This window comes from Melozone crissalis, unplaced genomic scaffold (genome assembly GCF_028551555.1).
Source record: "Melozone crissalis strain CALT ecotype California unplaced genomic scaffold, PUWL_Pcris_2 ptg000077l_1, whole genome shotgun sequence".
NCBI classification, from domain to species: domain Eukaryota; kingdom Metazoa; phylum Chordata; class Aves; order Passeriformes; family Passerellidae; genus Melozone; species Melozone crissalis.
The window spans coordinates 208011-225798 of record NW_026535854.1 but is presented as its reverse complement, the minus strand read 5'-3'; the positions used below and the strand labels follow the sequence as shown (position 1 = coordinate 225798).

Sequence of the window (17788 nt, the reverse complement as noted above, 5' to 3'; positions counted from 1 at the left end):
GGACGAGGATTCCGGATCCTATTTCTGTGCAAATGCGGTGTGTTTTAGTGGTGCGGGTAACCCTGCTGCTGCTTATATTGACCGTGTCGGTGGTGGCACCACCCCTGTCTGAGCCCCTCTCTCCGCAATCCCAGACTGTTCCCCCCAAAACCTCAGCCCTTGTCCCTTTGTCCCAAATCTCCCCCATTTGCCCCAATGGTCAGCACTTCCCCCAACCCTCCCCTGCTCCTGCCCCACATCTCAACCATTGACCCTAAACCTTCAAGCCTGGGATCCAGGTCAGGCCTTGCTCTCCAAGAATTCCCATTCCTGCCTGTGCCGGCTCAGCCAATCAGGGCCTGTTGAGATGGCAAAGATTTGGGTGAAATGGGAAAAAATTGGGGAAAGTCCAGAGTTGGGGCAGCAGGGGCAGAGTTTTGGGGGGAAATGGCTGAGATTTGAGGAACAGGACTGGGATTTTGGGGAAGGATCACTGGGGAATGCAGACTTTTGGTGACCATCATGGGGGGTGCCACTGCAGGAACTGTTGCCAAAACCATCAGCAGTGTTACCAGCATCACCATCGAAACGTCTGGCACAGAAATAAACAGCGGAATCCTCATCCTTGAGGTTGTTCATGGCTAGCGTCACCGAGTTCTGCCCGTTGTCCCTGGAGATTCTGAACCGGCCCTGCACCGAATCTGCGTAGTCGGTACTGCCACCTTGGCTGATCTGTGCAATGAATTCCAGCCCCTGCCCGGGTCTCTGTCGATACCAGCCCATCCCAAAACTGCCAAAACTGAACCCGGACCCTTGGCAGAGGAGGCGCAGGGAACCCCCGGGGGGCTGGAGGTTCCCCCCCGCACTCCAGAAGGGTCATGGCTGCCTGGAGCGCTGCAGGACAAAGGGGAGATGGGGATGAGGAGCCTGATTGAGCAAGCAGGGGAGAAGGGGCGTGGCTTTTGGAAAAAAGGTTTGGCTCACCTGGGAGGGGCAGCAGGATCAGCAGGGCCAGGAGCCGGAGGTAGCTCGTGGGTGTGGCCAGGATGTTTCCGAGTTTGGGTCCCGGGGGAAATTGGGGGTCGTTAACAGTGTATTAACTGTGTAATCAATGCAGAATTCTCAGGATGAGGTGTCTAAGTAATTAAAGAATGGATTGGTGTTAATTGTAGTTTTAAGGCATGTTGAGATATGGAAAACTCTGGTAGGGTTTTTGGACCAAACAAGGGGAGTTATGAGAGAAATTGGTGAAGGTTTGGGGATGGGCTCTGGGCGGCCGTGACCCTGCTGGAGTCCAGGGGGCACCTCCAGCCCCCTGGGGGGTCCCTGCGCCTCCTCTGCCGAGGGTCCGGGTTCAGTTTCGGGAGTTTTAGGATGGGCTGGATGGAGCAGAGACCCGGGCAGGGGCTGGAGTTTGCGGCGAGTATCACCAGTGATGCTGCCACTCCCAGATACATGCTGTCGATGCAGGGTCTGTTCAGGATCTCCAGGGACAACGGTCAGAGCTTGCTGACACTGGCCATGAGCAACCTCAAGGACGAGGATTCCGCTGTTTATTTCCGCGTTAAACTTTGCAATGGTTATGCTGGCAATGCTTTTGAAGCTGGTTTCGGCATCAATCATGGCAGTGACCAAGACGGTCATCAAATGTCTCCCATCCCAGAGATCCTTCCTGCAAATCCCCGCCCTTCTCCTCAAAACTTCACCATTTTCCCCCAAACTCTGCCCCTGCAGACCCAACTCCCCGTTTTCCCCCAATTTTGCCCATTTCTCCCCAGTCTGGCCCTTCCCCTCCGTCCCAGTGCGGAACGGGAATCGCTCCAGGGCCCTTTGCACACAAAGCTTTTTGTGCAGCCGGCGCTCTGCCGCAGCGCCCCGAGGCTGAGCTACCCTCTGCCAAACACAGATGTTCACCATGACCAAAAGCAGGAACTTTCTGTTTCCTTTCCTGCCTCGGCCAGGCCCCGGCAGCTGCCAGCGAGGAAGTGGGGGGAGGCTGTGGAGCCCCAAAATCACGGCGTCTTCTCGTCCCTCCCTCCCCCCAACGCTCCCACCTGGGGCTTCACTTCTCCCTCAGCGGCCTCCGTGTCTGGGGCTGCTCCTTGGGGCTGGGCTGGAATCCTCTCTGTGAGCTCTGGACATGGCGACGACGCTGGTGGTGGCCCCAAACCCCTATCCCTGTCTCCCCAAATCTCCCAAAATTCCCAAATCCTGTCCAAAATCCCAACCTCTGACCCCATTCTTGACCTTCTCCCACAGTGTCCACCACCTTTGCCCCAATTTCCAACTTTCCTCCAGTTTTGCCAATTCCACCCAATTCTCCCCCAGCTCCCTGGACCTGGTTGGAGCAGGCCTGAACTGGAGGCCAGGGGTTAAGATTTGGGGCCCATGGTTGAGTTTTGGGGCAGGAGCAGGGGAGGGTTTGGGGTCAGTGCTGACCATTGGGGCAAATTGGGGAGATTTGGGACCAAGGGTCAATGGGTGACGTTTGGGGGAAGGGTCTGGGGACCCGAGATGGGGGGGACATGGGGACGGGGGTGGATCCACAACTGGTGTCTTCAGCATATGCAGCAGCATCGCCCCAATTGCCAGCAGCAGCAGATTTGGCACAGAAATAGGATCTGGAATCCTCGTCCTTGAGGTTGTTCATGGTCAGCGTCACCGAGCTCTGCCCGTTGTCCCTGGAGATCCTGAACCGGCCCTTGACTGAATCCGCGTAGGCGGTGTCCCCACCATCGTTCCTGATCCCCGCGACCCACTGCAGCCCCTGCCCGGGTCTCTGTCGGGCCCATTGCATGGAAAAACTCCCAAAATCGAACCCGGACCCTCGGCAGAGGAGGCGCAGGGACCCCCCAGGAGGCTGGAGGTGCCCCCCGCACTCCAGCAGGGTCACGGCCATCCGGAGTCCTGCGGGACAAAGGGGAGATGGGGATGAGAAACATGATTGGCTGTGGACATGGAGTGGGTGTGGCCAGTTGGAAAAGAGTCGGGACCCACTTTGTAGAAGGATGAGAAGGTCCAGGGGTCAGAATTTGGGGCCAAGAGTCAGGATTTTCTTCAAGGGTTGAGCTTTGGCCTCATCCCCATCTCCCCTTTGTCCCGCAGAGTTCTGGGTGGCCGTGACCCTGCTGGAGTGCAGGGGGGACCTGCAGCCCCCCGGGGGATCCCTGCGCCTCCTCTGCTGAGTGTCCGGGTTCAGTTTCAGGAGCTACGACATGTACTGCACGCGCCAGAGACCCGGGCAGGGGCTGGAGTGGCTCGCAGGGATCAACACTGGTGGCAGCGCCTGGGACTCGCCATCGGTCAAGGGCCGGGTCACGATGTCCCGGGACAACGGGCAGAGCTCGGTGACGCTGACCATGACCAACCTCAAGGACGAGGATTCCAGATCCTATTTCTGAGGGAAATCTGCTTATAACAATTGGGGTACTGGTGCTGGTGTGGATGGTTTTGGTCCGGACCCCGTGGCCATGTCCCCACTGGCTCCCAAATCCAAGACCCTTCCCTAAAACCCAAACACTTTTGCCCATTCCTGGCTCTGTCCCAACCCCAAAGTGGTTCTTCGCCAAATTCTCCACACCTGGCAAGAAAGTTGACCAAAGTCTTAACCTTGGCTTTAAATCTCCACTTTTAATTCAACGTTTTGGGGCACAAAGAGGAGATTTGGGGTCAGGAGTTTTGGTTTGGGGTCAGACAGTGAGAATTGAGGCCGAGGCAGAGCAAGGTTGAGATCAATGGCAAAGGGCTCGGTGTGGGCTGGGGGTTTGGGGGAAGGGTCTGGGCAATGGGGAAAGGGGAGAACATGGGGATGGGGGGCACAGTCAAATCTATAAACAACACCAGCAGGATCATACCAAACATTAACAGGTTTGGCACAGAAATAGGTGGCAGAATCCTCGTCCTTGAGGTTGTTCATGGTCAGCGTCACCGAGCTCTGCCCGTTGTCCCTGGAGATCCTGAACCGGCCCTTGACTGAGGGTGCGTAGCCGGTGCTGGAACCATCTTTCTTTATACCCCCTAGCCACTCCAGCCCCTGCCCGGCTCTCTGGCGGACCCACTGCATCCCAAAATTCCCAAAACTGAACCCGGACCCTCGGCAGAGGAGGCGCAGGGACTCCATGGGGGGCTGGAGGTCCCCCCCACACTCCAGCAGGGTCACGGCATCTGAGTCCATTATGCAGAATGCTGAAAAATTGTTCTATTAAATCTCTACAATATTACATTAATATTATATTTTATTACATTAATACAATATTATATCTCATTATTACTCTTTTACATCTCATTATAATATATTATATCTCAATAATACTATATTAATTCTCATTAATTCTATATTATAACTCATTAATACTATATTATATGTCATTAATACTATATTACATCTCTTTAATACTATATTACATCTCGTTAATGGAATATTACATCTCATTTATACTATATTATATCTCATTAATACTATATTATATCTCATTAATGCTATATTACATCTATACTAAAGATATACTAAAAGAATTCCGTACAAAAGACACGAAAAAATCCTAAAGAATCCCCGTGAGAGTCTGACAGAGCCAGGTCACAGCCTGGAGCCCATTGGCCAAGGAAACAAAACAATCTGCAGCAGAACAAAAATGATGAATCCCTGGAGGGGAACAATCCCCCTGACACATTCCACACGCCCAGAAACAGCAGGAGCAGCGATGAGAGATGGGAATTGTTTCCTCTTCTTCTTATCTCTGCGCTGCTCCAGGAAAAATAATGATAGAGGGAGAGAGAGCTAGAGAGAGGATGGTGTCTGACTCTGTGCTGGGAATGAGAATGGCACAGCTGGGCCTGGTGCCCATCTCCCGTTTGTCCCGCAGGGCTCCGGATGGCCGTGACCCTGCTGGAGTGCGGGGGGCACCTCCAGCCCCCGGGGGGTCCCTGTGCCTCCTCTGCCGAGGGTCCGGGTAAAATTTCGGGAGTTTCTCCATGTTCTGGGTGCACCAGAGACCCAGGCAGGGGCTGGAATTCGTGGCAGGGATTAAGGACAACGGTGGCAGCATCGCCTACGCGCCATCGGTCAAGGGCCGGTTCAGGATCTCCAGGGACAATGGGCAGAGCTCGGTGACGCTGACCGTGAACAACCTCAAGGACGAGGATTCCGGATCCTATTTCTGTGCCAAATGCGTTGATGGTGGTTGTGCCAATAGTGATGGTACTGTTGGTGTGGCATTTATTGCTGGTTCTGGTCTTGGTCCCAAATCCCTCCACTTTGTTTCCAAATATCCCATAGTCCTCTGATCTCTCCACCAAATCTCAGCCCTTTTCATCAAATCTCAGCCATTTTACCCCAAACTCCGCCCCTACTGCCCCAACCCCCGAATTTCTCCCAGTTTTTCCCATTCCACCCAAATCTCCCCCAGCTCCCAAGACCTGGTTGGAGCAGGCCTGAACTGGAGCCCAGGGGTGAAGGTTTGGGGCCAATGGTTGAGTTTTGGGGCAGGAGAAGGGGAGGGTTTGGGGTCAGTGCTGACCATTGGGGCAAATGGAGACAAAGAGTCAAGGGCTGGGTCAATGGGTGAGGTTTGGGATGAAAAGCTGAACTCTGGGGACTCAATGATGGGAGTGGGATGAACGGCAGGAGCTTGAGACCATCAAGGGCATCGTCACCATTAGCAGCAGCACCATAACCATCAGCAGCCTTGGCACAGAAAAAGGATCCGGAAACCTCGTCCTTGAGGTAGTTCATGGTCAGCGTCACCGAGCTCTGCCCGTTGTCCCTGGAGATCGTGAACCGGCCCTTGACCGATGGCGCGTAGTAAGTGGCTCCACCAATGTTTATATATGCCTGAAGTTCCAGCCCCTGCCCGTGGCTCTGGCGCACCCAGTTCATGGCAAAACTCCTGAAACTGAACCCGGACCCTCGGCACAGGAGGCGCAGGGACCTCCGGGGGGCTGGAGGTCCCCCTCGCACTCCAGCAGGGTCACGGCTGCTGGAGCCCTGTGGGACAAAGGGGAGATGGGGATGAGGGGATGAATTGGCTGTGCGGTCAAAGTGGGCGCTGCCATTCCAGAAAAGGGGTGTGGGATCCACTCGGGATGACTAGCAGGAGTTGCAGGAGGACGATGGTGAGGTCCAAGGGTCCCAATTTTTGTGCAACATCAGGATCTGCATTCAAGAATCAACATTTGGGTGGATGTTTTCCTTCATCCCCATCTTCCCTGTGTCCTGCGGGGCTCCAAGCGGCTATGACCCGGTGGGAGTCCGGAGGGGAACTCCAACCCCCCCGGGGGGTCCCTGCGCCTCCTCTGCCGAGGGTCCAGGTTCGATTTTGGAAATTCTGGAATGTTCTGGATTCGCCAGAAATCTGGGAAGACACTGGAATACCTCGCAAGTATCAATGGGGTTGGCACCACCCACCACGCGCCATCAATCAATGGTCGGTTCACAATCTCCAGGGACAACGGGCAGAGCTTGGTGATGCTGATCATGAACATCCTCAAGGACGAGGATTCTGCCGTTTATTTCTGTGCCAAACGTAGCAATAATGATTATGGTTTTTCTGGTCCTGCTCTTATTGGCGAAAATTCTGTCAGCGGACCACCCCCATGTTGGTCAAAAAATGTCTCCCAAGCCCAGCGATCCTTCCCCGGCATCCCAGCCCTTTGTGTCAAATGTTCCCTACTTTCCCCCAAATTTTGACCCATCCTTCCCCTAGTCTCGATTGTCTCCTCAGTTTTGCCCATTTCACCTAAATCTCACCCAGCTCCCCAGGCCCTGATTGGAGGAGGCCTGACCTGGAGGCCAGGGGTGAAGGTTTGGGGCCAGTGGTTGGGTTTTGGGGCAGGAGGAAGGGGAGGGTTTGGGGTCAGTGCTGACCATTGGGGCAAATGGGGGAGATTTGGGACAAAGGGTCAAGGTCTGAGGTTTGGGGGAAGGGCCTGGTTTTGGGAGAGGAGGGAACTCAAAATTGAGGACTCAGAAAAAACCACCGTGACCAACATCATCACAATCAATGAATTTACCAGCAGCAGGACCACAACAACCATCCCAACTTTTGGCACAGATATAGGTGGCGGAATCCTTGTCCTTGAGGTTGTTCGTGGTCAGCGTCACCGAGCTCTGCCCATTGTCCCTGGACATCCTGAACCGACTCTGGACTGACGGCGGGTAGTAGATGGTGCCACCAGTGTTGCTGAGGTAGGCGACGAATTCCTGCCCCTGCCCGGGTCTCTGGCGGACCCATTGTAGGGCAAAATGACCATAACTGAACCCGGATCCTTGGCACAGCAAAGTCAGGGACCCCCCGGGGGGCTGGAGGTCCCCCCCGCACTCCAGCAGGGTCATGGCCGCCCGGAGCCCTGCGGGACAAAGGGGAGATGGGGATGAGAAACCTGATTGGTCCAAAGCCCCAAACTGGGAGGGTCAAGCTTGATAAAGTATCGAGACCAACCTGGGAGGAGGAGGATGAACTCCCAGGGTCCCAGTTTGGGGCCAAGGGTCAGGATTTGGGTCAGTGTTTGAGCTTTGGCCTGATCCCCATCTGGCCTTTGTCCTGCAGGGCTCCGGGTGGCCGTGACCCTGCTGGAGTGCGGGGGGGACCTCCAGCACCCCGGGAGGTCCCTGTGCCTCCTCTGCCGAGCGTCCGGGTTCAGTTTCCGGAGTTTTGGAATGAACTGGATGCGCCAGAGACCCGGGCCGGGGCTGGAATGGGTCACCAGTATCAGCAGCCGTGTTTCCAGCACGTACTATGCGCCATCGGTAAAGGGTCGATTCAGGATCTCCAGGGACAACGGGCAGAGCTGGGTGACGCTGACCATGAACAACCTCAAGGACGAGGATTCTGGATCCTATTTCTGTGCCAAACATGCTGATAGTGGTTGTTGTAGTACTGCTGCTTATAGTGACGATGGCCGTGGTGGATCCATCCCCATCTCTGTGTCCTCACCTGTCCCCAAACTGAGACTCTTCCTTCAAATTGTCCCCTAAACCTCAGCCCTTGACCCTTTTTCCCAAATCTCCCCCATTTGCCCCAATGGTCAGCACTGACCCCAAACCCTCCCCTGCTCCTACCCCAAAACTCAACCATTGGCCCCAAACCTTCACCCTGGGCTCCAGTTCAGGCCTGCTGCAATCAGGGCCCAGGAGCTGGGGTAGATTTGGGTGAAATGGGCAAAACTGGGGGAAATTTGAGAGTTGGGCAGCAGGGGCAAAATTTGGGGTAAAATCTTTAACATTTGTGTAGAAAAGCTGGGCTCTGGAGGAAGACTCACTGGAAATGGCGACATCTGGTGACCATCATGGTGGGTGGGACCACTGCCGGAATTGTCAATAAAAGCAGCAGCACCATAACTATAACCAATGTAAGCATATTTGGCACAGAAATAGGATCCGGAATCCGCGTCCTTGAGGTTGTTCATGGTTAGCGTCACCGAGCTCTGCCCGTTGTCCCTTGAGATCTTGAACCGACCCTTGAATGATGGAGCGTACCAGGTGCTGCCACTAGGGTTGATCTCTCCAATGTACTCCAGCCCCTGCCCGGGTCTCTGTCGGATCCAGAAGAGGGTGACACTGTCGAAACTGAACCCGGACCCTCGGCAGAGGAGGCGCAGGGAGCCCCCGGGGGGCTGGAGTTCCCCCCCGACTCCAGCAGGTTCACGGCCGCCCGGAGCCCTGTGGAACAAAGGGGAGATGGGGATGAGAAACCTGATTGGGCAAGAGCCTTAAAGTGGGTGTGGCCAGCTGGAAAAAGGGGCGGGACCCACCTGGGAGGAGGATGATGAACGCCAAGGGTCCCAATTTGGGCCCAAGAGTCAGGATTTGGGTCAAGGGTTGAGCTTTGACCTCGTCCCCATTGGTGACTTCTTCCTGACCCCCACTTTTGGACACGTTTGGATCCCCCTCTACCCTAGAAAAGGGGCTGGTTTAGCCCATCTGACAGGAGAAGAGCTGTTGCTGGAACCCCTCACATATCCCTCAATGAACCATGGCTGTGGAACCGCCAGGACCTCTCCTTGTCCTCTCTGTCCATCTGTTTCTGACCCAGCCAAAAGCGCCCCAGCGAGTGAGCAAAGAGCTGAGATCCTGAGAGCTGAGAATCACGAAAGAGCTGAAATCCTGAGAGAGTTGATAATCACGTAAGAGCTGAAATCCTGAGAGAGTTGATAATCAATAAAAGAGCTGAAATCCTGAGAGCTGAGAATCACTAAAGAGCTGAAGTCACTGAGCTTGCTGAGATGGTGGCATCTCTGAGCTGATTGGCTGTTCGGGCACTCTGTCACCCAGAATTATCCAGATTGGCCTGCATGGCTTGGGGATCAGCCCAAATCAGATATCTGGGTCTTATCAGGGTTGGGACACGGGGAGAGGAATGGGTTCAGGGCTGGGGGTTTGTGGGAAGGACCTGGGAAATGGGGACAGGAGGGGAGCAAGGGCACAGGGACGGGGCCAAACTGATAAGAATCAGCATAAGACCAATTGTCACCATAAGCCCAATTGTCACCATAAGCACGTTTGGCACAGAAATAGGTGGCGGAATCCTCGTCCTTGAGGTTGTTCATGGTCAGCATCACCGAGCTCTGGCCGTTGTCCCTGGAGATCCTGAACCGGCCCTTGACTGAGGGCGTGTAGAAGGTGTAATCACCATCGTACCGGATTCCCACGACCCACTCCAGCCCCTGCCCGGGCCTCTGTCGCGGCCATTCTATTTCATAACCCCCAAAATTGAACCCGGACCCTCGGCACAGGAGGCGCAGGGACCCCCCGGGGGGGTGGAGGTGCCCCCCGCACTCCAGCAGGGTCACGGCCGCCCGGAGCCCTGCGGGACAGATGAGAGATGGGGATGGGGCGATGCAAACGTCAGGCAGAGCTGTCCAATTAATTAATGGGTGGATTGGGGCTAATTGCAGGGTTTGAGGAACTTTTCCATACAGGAAACCTCTGCTGGACATTTGAGGCAAGAAAAAGGATTCTGGGGCAAAACCAGTGAAGGTTTTGGGATGGGGGAGCGGCCATGACCCTGCTGGAGTGCGGGGGGCACCTCCAGCCCCCCGGGGGGTCCCTGCGCCTCCTTTGCCGAGAGTCCGGGTTCGATTTCGGCAATTTTGGGATGGTCTGGATCCGCCAGAGACCCAGGCAGGGGCTGCAGTGGGTCGGAACCATCACCAGCAGTGGTGGCGTCACCAGGAACGTGGATTCTGTCAAGGGCCGGTTCAGGATCTCCAGGGACAACGGGCAGAGCTCGGTGACGCTGACCATGAACAACCTCAAGGACGAGGATTCCGGATCCTATTTCTGTGCCAAGGACACCGATGGTCACGGTGCTTATGCGGATGCTGACTGGGGAGGATGGAACAGGAAAGCGTTACCAATGTGATTGCCTGGCAAAAGATTTTGAGAATATGGAAACCATCAGCGAGATTGAAATTAAAGCAAGCTTTGAGCTCCCTCAGTGACTGAACAACTGGAAAACAACGGCGTGGCCGGCTGAAGGTGATCCTGTTTTCATGGAACAACACCTTCTGCTTGCAGACAGCTCCAAGGGTCAGAGCAGACCCCACAGCTTGGCAGAAGGGGCCAAAGAGGAGTTTTTAGGGTTTAAAGTTACTCCAAAAAGGAGATTTAAGCGTTTAAAGTTAGTCCGAAGAGGAGTTTTCAGGGTCTAAAATTACTCCAAAAAGGAGATTTTAGGGTTTCCAAAGAGCAGGTCTTAGGCTTGGCAGAAGGGGCCCAAAGAGGAGTTTTTAGGGTTTTAAATGTAATAGAGTATGGTAATGAAACGATTCTTATAGGCTGTATGCAAATGCTGTAGGGTTTGTATATTGGACCAGATTGGTTAGTGATAATTAGAATATTCTGTAGAGAAGAAGATTTATTGTATTGTGGTGGGAACCTCACTCTCTTACCCTTTTATTCTCTTAGAGTTTTATGTTCTTACTCTTTTACACTCTTACCATTTCATTCACTGACTTTTTCACTCTCTTACCCTTTTTATTCTCTCACCCTTTTACTCATTTACCTTTTTTACTCTCTTACTCTCTCACCCTCTCATCCTCTCTCACCTCTCTTCTCTCAGCCCTGCTCCAGCTGTGCCTGGCAGCTCCCAGCAGGGCCCTGCAGTTCGTCCTTTGCAATAAACCCCAAATGCCACAACCTGGCTGCAGAGATCTCTCGTGTCCATCCGTCTGTCCTGACCATCCTACGCCCGCATGGTCCAACAATGCTGGTCGGGGAGGGGGCTACGCCGGGCACGACAATACCACCAGCACCATAACTACCATCAGCAGCATAAGCAGATTTGGTGCAGAAATAGGATCCGGAATCCTCGTCCTTGAGGTTGTTCATGGTCAGCGTCACCGAGCTCTGCCCGTTGTCCCTGGAGATCGTGAACCGGCCCTGGACTGAATCCGCGTAGTAGGCTCTGGAATCCCTGCTGATATCTGCAATGTGTTCCAGCCCCTGCCCGGGTCTCTGGCGGACCCAATACATGGCATGGCTGCTGAAATCAAACCCGGACCCTTGGCAGAGGAGGCGCAGGGACCCCCCGGGGGGCTGAAGATCCCCCGAGGACTCCAGCAGGGTCACGTCCGCTCCCGCATCCCCAAACCTTCACCGGCTTTCCCCTAAACTCCCCTAGTTTAGTTCCAAATCTCCAACAGAGATTTCCAGTATTGTAAAGGTCCTTAAAGCCTGCAATTAGCACCAATCTTCCCATTAATTAATTGGACAGCTCTGCGTGACTTTTGCATGGCCCCATCCCCATCTCCCCTTTGTCCCGCAGCACTCCGGGTGGCCGTGACCCTGCTGGAGTGCGGGGGGGACCTCCAGCCCCCCGGGGGGTCCCTGCGCCTCCTCTGCCGAGGGTCCTGGTTCAGGTTCAGCAGGTTTGGGATGGGCTGGATGCGCCAGAGGCCTGGGCAGGGTTTGGAGTTCGTAGCACAGATCAGCACTGCTGGCACCACCCACTATGGAGATTCAGAGCAGGGTCGGTTCATGATCGCTAGGGGCAAGGGACAGAGTCTGATGACGCTGACCATGACCAACCTCAAGGACGAGGATTCCACTGTTTATTTCTGTGCCAAAAATTGGGATGATTGTTGTGCTCCTGCTGCTGGTGAGGATATTGACTGTGGTGATATTGGTCATGGTGGTTTTTGCCCTGCTCCCATTTGGATTCCCCCCTGTCCTGAAACCCAGACCCTTCCCCAAAACCTCAACCCTTGACCCTTTGTCCTCATTTGCACCAATGGTCAGCACTGACCCCAAACCCTCCCCTTCTCCTGCCCCAAAACTCAACCATTGGCCCCAAACCGTCACCCATGACTTCCAATTGGCCTCCGCCCAATGAGGACCCCGGGAGCTGGGGGAGATTTGGGTGAAATGGGCAAAACTGTGGGCAAGTTGTGAGTTGGGACAGCAGGGGTGGAGTTTGGGGAAAATGGCCGAGATTTGATGAAAAGGGCTGAGATTTGGTGGGGAGATCAGAGGACTCTGGTGCATTTGGGAACAAAGTGGAGGGATTTTGGAACAAGACCAGAACCAGCAATAAATGCCACACCAACAGTACCATCACTATTGGCACAACAACCATCAGTGCATTTGGCACAGAAATAGGGTCTGGAATCCTCGTCCTTGAAGTTGTTCATGGTCAGCGTCATCGAGCTCTGCCCGTTGTCCCTGGAGATCGTGAACCAGCTCTTGACTGATGGCGCGTAGGCGATGCTGCCACCGTTGTCCTTGATCCCTGCCACGAATTCCAGCCCCTGCCTGGGTCTCTGGCGCACCCAGAGCATGTCAGAACTGCTGAAACTGAACCTGGACCCTCGGCAGAGGAGGCGCAGGGACCCACCTGGGGGCTGGAGGTGCCCCCTGCACTCCAGCAGGGTCACGGCTGCTCGGCCATCCCCAAACCGTCACCAGTTTTGCCCAAAAATCCCTTTTTCTTGCCCTAAATATCTAAGAGACATATCCTAAATGGTAAAGTGCCTCAAAGCCTGAAATTAGTTATGATCCACCAATTAATTAATTGGACACCTCTGCCTGACTTTTGCATCCCGTTATCCCCATCTCCCCTTTCTCCCGCAGGGCTCCGGGTTGCCGTGACACTGCTGGAGTGCGGGGGGGACCTCCAGCCCCCCGTGGGGTCCCTGCGCCTCCTCTGCCAAGGGACCGGGTTCAGTTTTGAGAATTTTGGAATGCACTGGGTCTGCCAGAGACCCGGGCAGAGGCTGGAGTGGCTCGCGAGGATCAGTGACAATGGTGGCACCACCAACTACGCGTCATCCGTCAAGGGCCGGTTCAGGATCTCCAGGGACAGCGGGCAGAGCTCGGTGACGCTGACCATGAACAACCTCAAGGACGAGGATTCCAGATCCTATTTCTGTGCCAAACGTGACAATGGTTATGCTGGTGGTAATGGTGCTGCTCTTTTTGCCATCACTTCTGGTGGTGACCATGATGGTCGCCAAATTTCTCCAATCCCACAGATCCTACCTCTAACTCCCAGCTTTTCTCCCCAAATCTTCACCATTTTAACCCAAACTCCACCCCTGCTGACCCAACTCTCTATTTACCCTTCCAATTTTGCCCATTTCCCCCAAATCTCGCCCTTCCCCTCACCCTGGGACCGTTTGCCCAGAACCATCCCCCAAATCCCGGCCTTTCACCCCAGATTTCCGCTCCCTTCCCTTGTGACCATCGCCCTGAAAATCCCTCTGGGGCAGCCCCAAATCTGCACCCCTGGCCCCAAACCCGCGCTGGGGGCACCGAATCCTGAGTGGCTGGCAAAAAAATTGGCACCAACGGTGAAGGGGTGGGGCCGAGAGTTGGGAGTTTGGGGGAGAATGGGGGAGATTTGGGGCAGAACCTGTTCAGGGCTGGGACACGGGGACAGGAATTGGGTCAGGGGCTGGGGACTGGGGAAGGGTCTGGGGAACGGGGACAGGTGGGGACATTGGGACATGGAGAGGATCAAATGATAAGCAGCAGCCTGATTATGGTAACCACTATCAGCACTATCAGCACCCTTGGCACAGAAATAGGTGGCGGAATCCTCGTCCTTGAGGTTGTTCATGGTCAGCGTCACCGAGCTCTGCCCGTTGTCCCAGGAGATCATGACCCGGCCCTTGACTGACGGCGCGTAGTAGATGTTGGAACCACTGCCGCTGATACCTGCGAGCCACTCAGGCCCCTGCTCGGGTCTCTGACGCACCCAGTAGATGGTGAAACTGCTGAAAGTGAACCCGGACCCTCGGCAGAGGAGGCGCAGGGACCCCCCGGGGGGCTGGAGGCCCCCCCCGCACTCCAGCAGGGTCACGGCCGCCCGGAGACCTGCGGGACAAAGGGGAGATGGGGATGAGGCCAAAGCTCAACCCTTGACCCAAATCCTGACTCTGGGCCTGAAATTGAGACCCTTGGAGTTCATCATCCTCCTCCCAGGTGAGTCCCGCACCTTTTTCCACCTGGCTAAGCCCACTCTGTGGCCCTGAACCAATCAGGTTTCTCATCCCCATCTCCCCTTTGTCCCGCAGGGCTCCGGGTGGCCGTGTCCCTGCTGGAGTGCGGGGGGGACCTCCAGCCCCCCGGGGGGTCCCTGCGCCTCCTCTGCCGAGGCTCCGGGTTCAGTTTCGGTCATTATGATCTGCACTGGATCCGCCAGAGCCCCGGGCAGGGGCTGCAGTGGGTGGCCGCCATTGACAGCCACGGTGGCACCTACTACGCGCCGTCACTGCGGGGCCGGGTCGCGATCTCCAGGGACAACGGGCAGCACTCCATGTCCCTGACCATGAACAACCTCAAGGACGAGGATTCCGGATCCTATTTCTGCGCCAAGGATTCCAGCACTAACATTGCTGCTGGTGCCCTCGAATCTGTTGACCCGTGCCCATCACCGCATCCCCACCTGTCCCCGTTCCCCAGGTCCTTCCCTCCAGCCCTTGACCCCATTGTTGCCCCCCCGGACCCAAATCTGGTCCATTTCCCCAAATTTTGACCATTTGCACCCAGGTTTAAAGACCTCAGTTGAGACTTGGAGCCCAGAGCTGAGGTTTGGGTCCAGGAGCTGAGATTTGGGGCAGAACCAACTGAGTTTGGGGCCAATGGTCACAAGTGAACCCCACTGAGATCTGGGGCACAAACAGCAGAAGTTTGGGAATTTTGGGATGTTTTTGGGTTTTCAATGGCTGGGGTCGGTCCACCACTGGCATTGTCAATAAGAGCAGCATAAATATAAGTTGAACCACAGAGACTGCTGTAACATTTGGCGCAGTAATAGGATCCGGAATCCTCGTCCTTGAGGTTGTTCATGGTCAGCGTCATCGAGCTCTGCCCGTTGTCCCTGGAGATCATGACTCGGCCCTTGACTGAATCCGCGTAGCCGGAGTCGCCACCATCGTTCCTGATCCACGCGAGCCACTCCAGCCCCTGCCCGGGTCTCTGGCCCAGCCAGTTCATGTCGTAGCTCCGGAAACAAAACCCGGACCCTCGGCAGAGGAGGCGCAGGGACCCCCCGGGGGGCTGGAGGTCCCCCCCACACTCCAGAAGGGTCACGGCCACCCGGAGCCCTGCGGGACAAAGGGGAGATGGGGATGAGGCCAAAGCTAAACACTTGACCGAAATCCTGACTCCTGGCCCAGAATTGGAACCCTTGGAGTTCATCATCCTCCTCCTCCCGGGCCTGCTGATCCTCCCTGGTGGATCCCGTCCCATTTTCCAACGGACCAAACCCACTTTGAGTCCCTCGACCAATCAGGTTTCCCATCCCCATCTCCCCTTTGACCCGCAGGGCTCCGGGCGGCCGTGACACTACTGGAGTCTGGGGGGGACCTCCAGCCCCCCGGGGGGTCCCTGCGCCTCCTCTGCCGAGGGTCCAGGTTCAGTTTTGGCAGTGTCTCCATGCACTGGGTGCGCCACAGACCCGGGCAGGGGCTGGAGTGGCTCGCAGGGAACTACAGCAGTGGCAGCGCCTGCTATGCGGATTCGGTCAAGGGCCGGTTTACGATCTCCAGGGACAACGGGCAGAGCTCGGTGACGCTGACCATGAACAACCTCAAGAACGACGATTCCGGATCCTATTTCTGTGCCAAATTTATTGATAATAGTTGTTGCAGTGCTGGTGCTCTTCTTGATCCATCTGATCCCATCATTGGGTCCGCCCCTGTCCCCATTTCCCCGACACTTCCTCCATTCCTGTCCCCCTGTCCCAGCTCTGAGCTGGTTCTGCCCCAATCTCAGCTCTTGGCCCCAAACCTCAGCTCTGGGCACCGAGTCTCAACCAAGGTCCACAAACCTGGGTGCAAAGGTCAAGATTTGGGGAAAACGGGCCAGATTTGGGTCTGTGGCTCTAACTCAGTTCCACCGCTGAGATTTTGGGGCAGAACGGGTCCAGTTTGAAAAAATGGTTGGGATTTGTGGGACGAGGCCGAGCTCAGGGTGAAACCGTCCCTGATTTGGGGCCAGAGCTGAGACCTGGGGCCAGAGCAGGGCAGCGTTGGGACAAAGGGTCAGGAATTTCGTCAGGGTTTGGAGGGAAGGGTCTGGGGAATGGGGACAGGGACGGAGCTGAAAGGACAACCAGAAGCAGCATTCCAACCACCAGTGCATGGTTCTTTGGCAAAGAAATAAACGGCGGAATCCTCGTCCTTGAGGTTGTTCATGGTCAGCGTCACCGAGCTCTGCCTGTTGTCCCTGGAGATCCTGACGCGATTCTTGAACGATGGCGCGAGGTTGGTGCCGGAACCATCGCTCCTGATGCTCCCCACCCACTCCAGCCCCTGCGCGGGTCTCTGTTGGAGCCATTGCATGGCAACACTCCCAAAACTGAACCCGGACCCTCGGCAGAGGAGGCGCAGGGAACCCCTGGGGGGCTGGAGTTCCCCTCCGCACTCCAGCAGGGTCACGGCCGCCGGGAGCCCTGCAGGACAAAGTGGAGATGGGGATGAGGCGATGAAAAAGTCAGGCAGAGGTGTCCAATTAATTAATGGGTGGGTTGGAGCTCATTGCAGATTTGAAGGGACTTTATGATACTGGAAATCTCTGTTGGAGATTTGAGGCCAGACAAAGGGAGTTTGGGGAAAAACCCGTGAAGGTTTGGGGATGAGGGAGCGGCCATGACCCTGCTGGAGTGTGGGGGGCAACTCCAGCCCCCCGGGGGTTCCCTGCGCCTCCTCTGCCGAGGGTCCAGGTTCGATTTTGGCAGTTTTGGGATGGGCTGGTATCGACAGACACCAAAGAATGCACTGGAATGGCTCGCAAGTATCACCAGCAATGGTGGCAGCATCTGCTACGCGAATACAGTCAAGGGCCGGTCCAGGATCTCCAGGGACAACGGGCAGAGCTCGGTGACGCTGACCATGGACAATCTCAAGGATGAGGATTTCGGATCCTATGTCTGTGGGAAATGTGCTTACAGTGGTGGTGCTTCTGATGCTGCTTACATTGACCCTGCCGGTGGTGGCAGCGCCCTTGCCTGAGCCTCTCTTGTCCCCAAATCTCAGACCCTTTACCCGAATCTCAGCCCTTGACCTCATTCTTGACCCTTTTGCCCACATCTGCCCATTTCCACCAATGGTGACCAAAGGCCCAAAACCCACAAACTGGTTCTGCCCCAAACCCTCCTGCTTTGGCCCCAAAACTCGCCCGATTCTGCCCCAAATCCCCACTTTGGGCTCCCAGCCACAGCCGCTGACCCAAACCTCACCCTCTGTCCCCAAATCTCGGCCCTTGGGGCACCTTTGGGGCATGAGGGAGAGATTTGGGGCCCAGAGTTGACTTTGGGGCCAGACCCAGGGCAGGGTTTGGGGCCAATGGGCAGCGTTGGGGCAAAGAGGG

At 55.7% G+C, this 17788-nt stretch overlaps 4 gene segments (V, D, J or C); 1 reads left to right on the top strand and 3 right to left on the bottom strand.

Moving 5' to 3' along the window:
• Positions 1–279: 279 nt before the first annotated feature.
• Positions 280–2878, bottom strand: LOC128946164 (immunoglobulin heavy variable 3-23-like). The segment is given in 2 exon segments: positions 280–338; positions 2530–2878. Coding segments are annotated over 2 exon segments (408 nt in total).
• A 9073-nt stretch (positions 2879–11951) lies between these two features.
• LOC128946163 (Ig heavy chain V region 6.96-like) lies at positions 11952–14285 on the bottom strand (the record flags this gene model as incomplete). The annotated part of the segment is given in 3 exon segments: positions 11952–11960; positions 12664–12735; positions 13950–14285. Coding segments are annotated over 3 exon segments (417 nt in total), but the record flags the coding sequence as incomplete, so codon positions are not given.
• Positions 14286–14495: 210 nt separating this feature from the next.
• Positions 14496–14984, top strand: LOC128946162 (Ig heavy chain V region 914-like; the record flags this gene model as incomplete). The annotated part of the segment is given in 2 exon segments: positions 14496–14839; positions 14966–14984. Coding segments are annotated over 2 exon segments (363 nt in total), but the record flags the coding sequence as incomplete, so codon positions are not given.
• A 77-nt stretch (positions 14985–15061) lies between these two features.
• LOC128946161 (immunoglobulin heavy variable 3-48-like) lies at positions 15062–15514 on the bottom strand (the record flags this gene model as incomplete). The annotated part of the segment is given in 1 exon segment: positions 15062–15514. A coding segment is annotated over 1 exon segment (453 nt), but the record flags the coding sequence as incomplete, so codon positions are not given.
• Positions 15515–17788: the final 2274 nt, after the last annotated feature.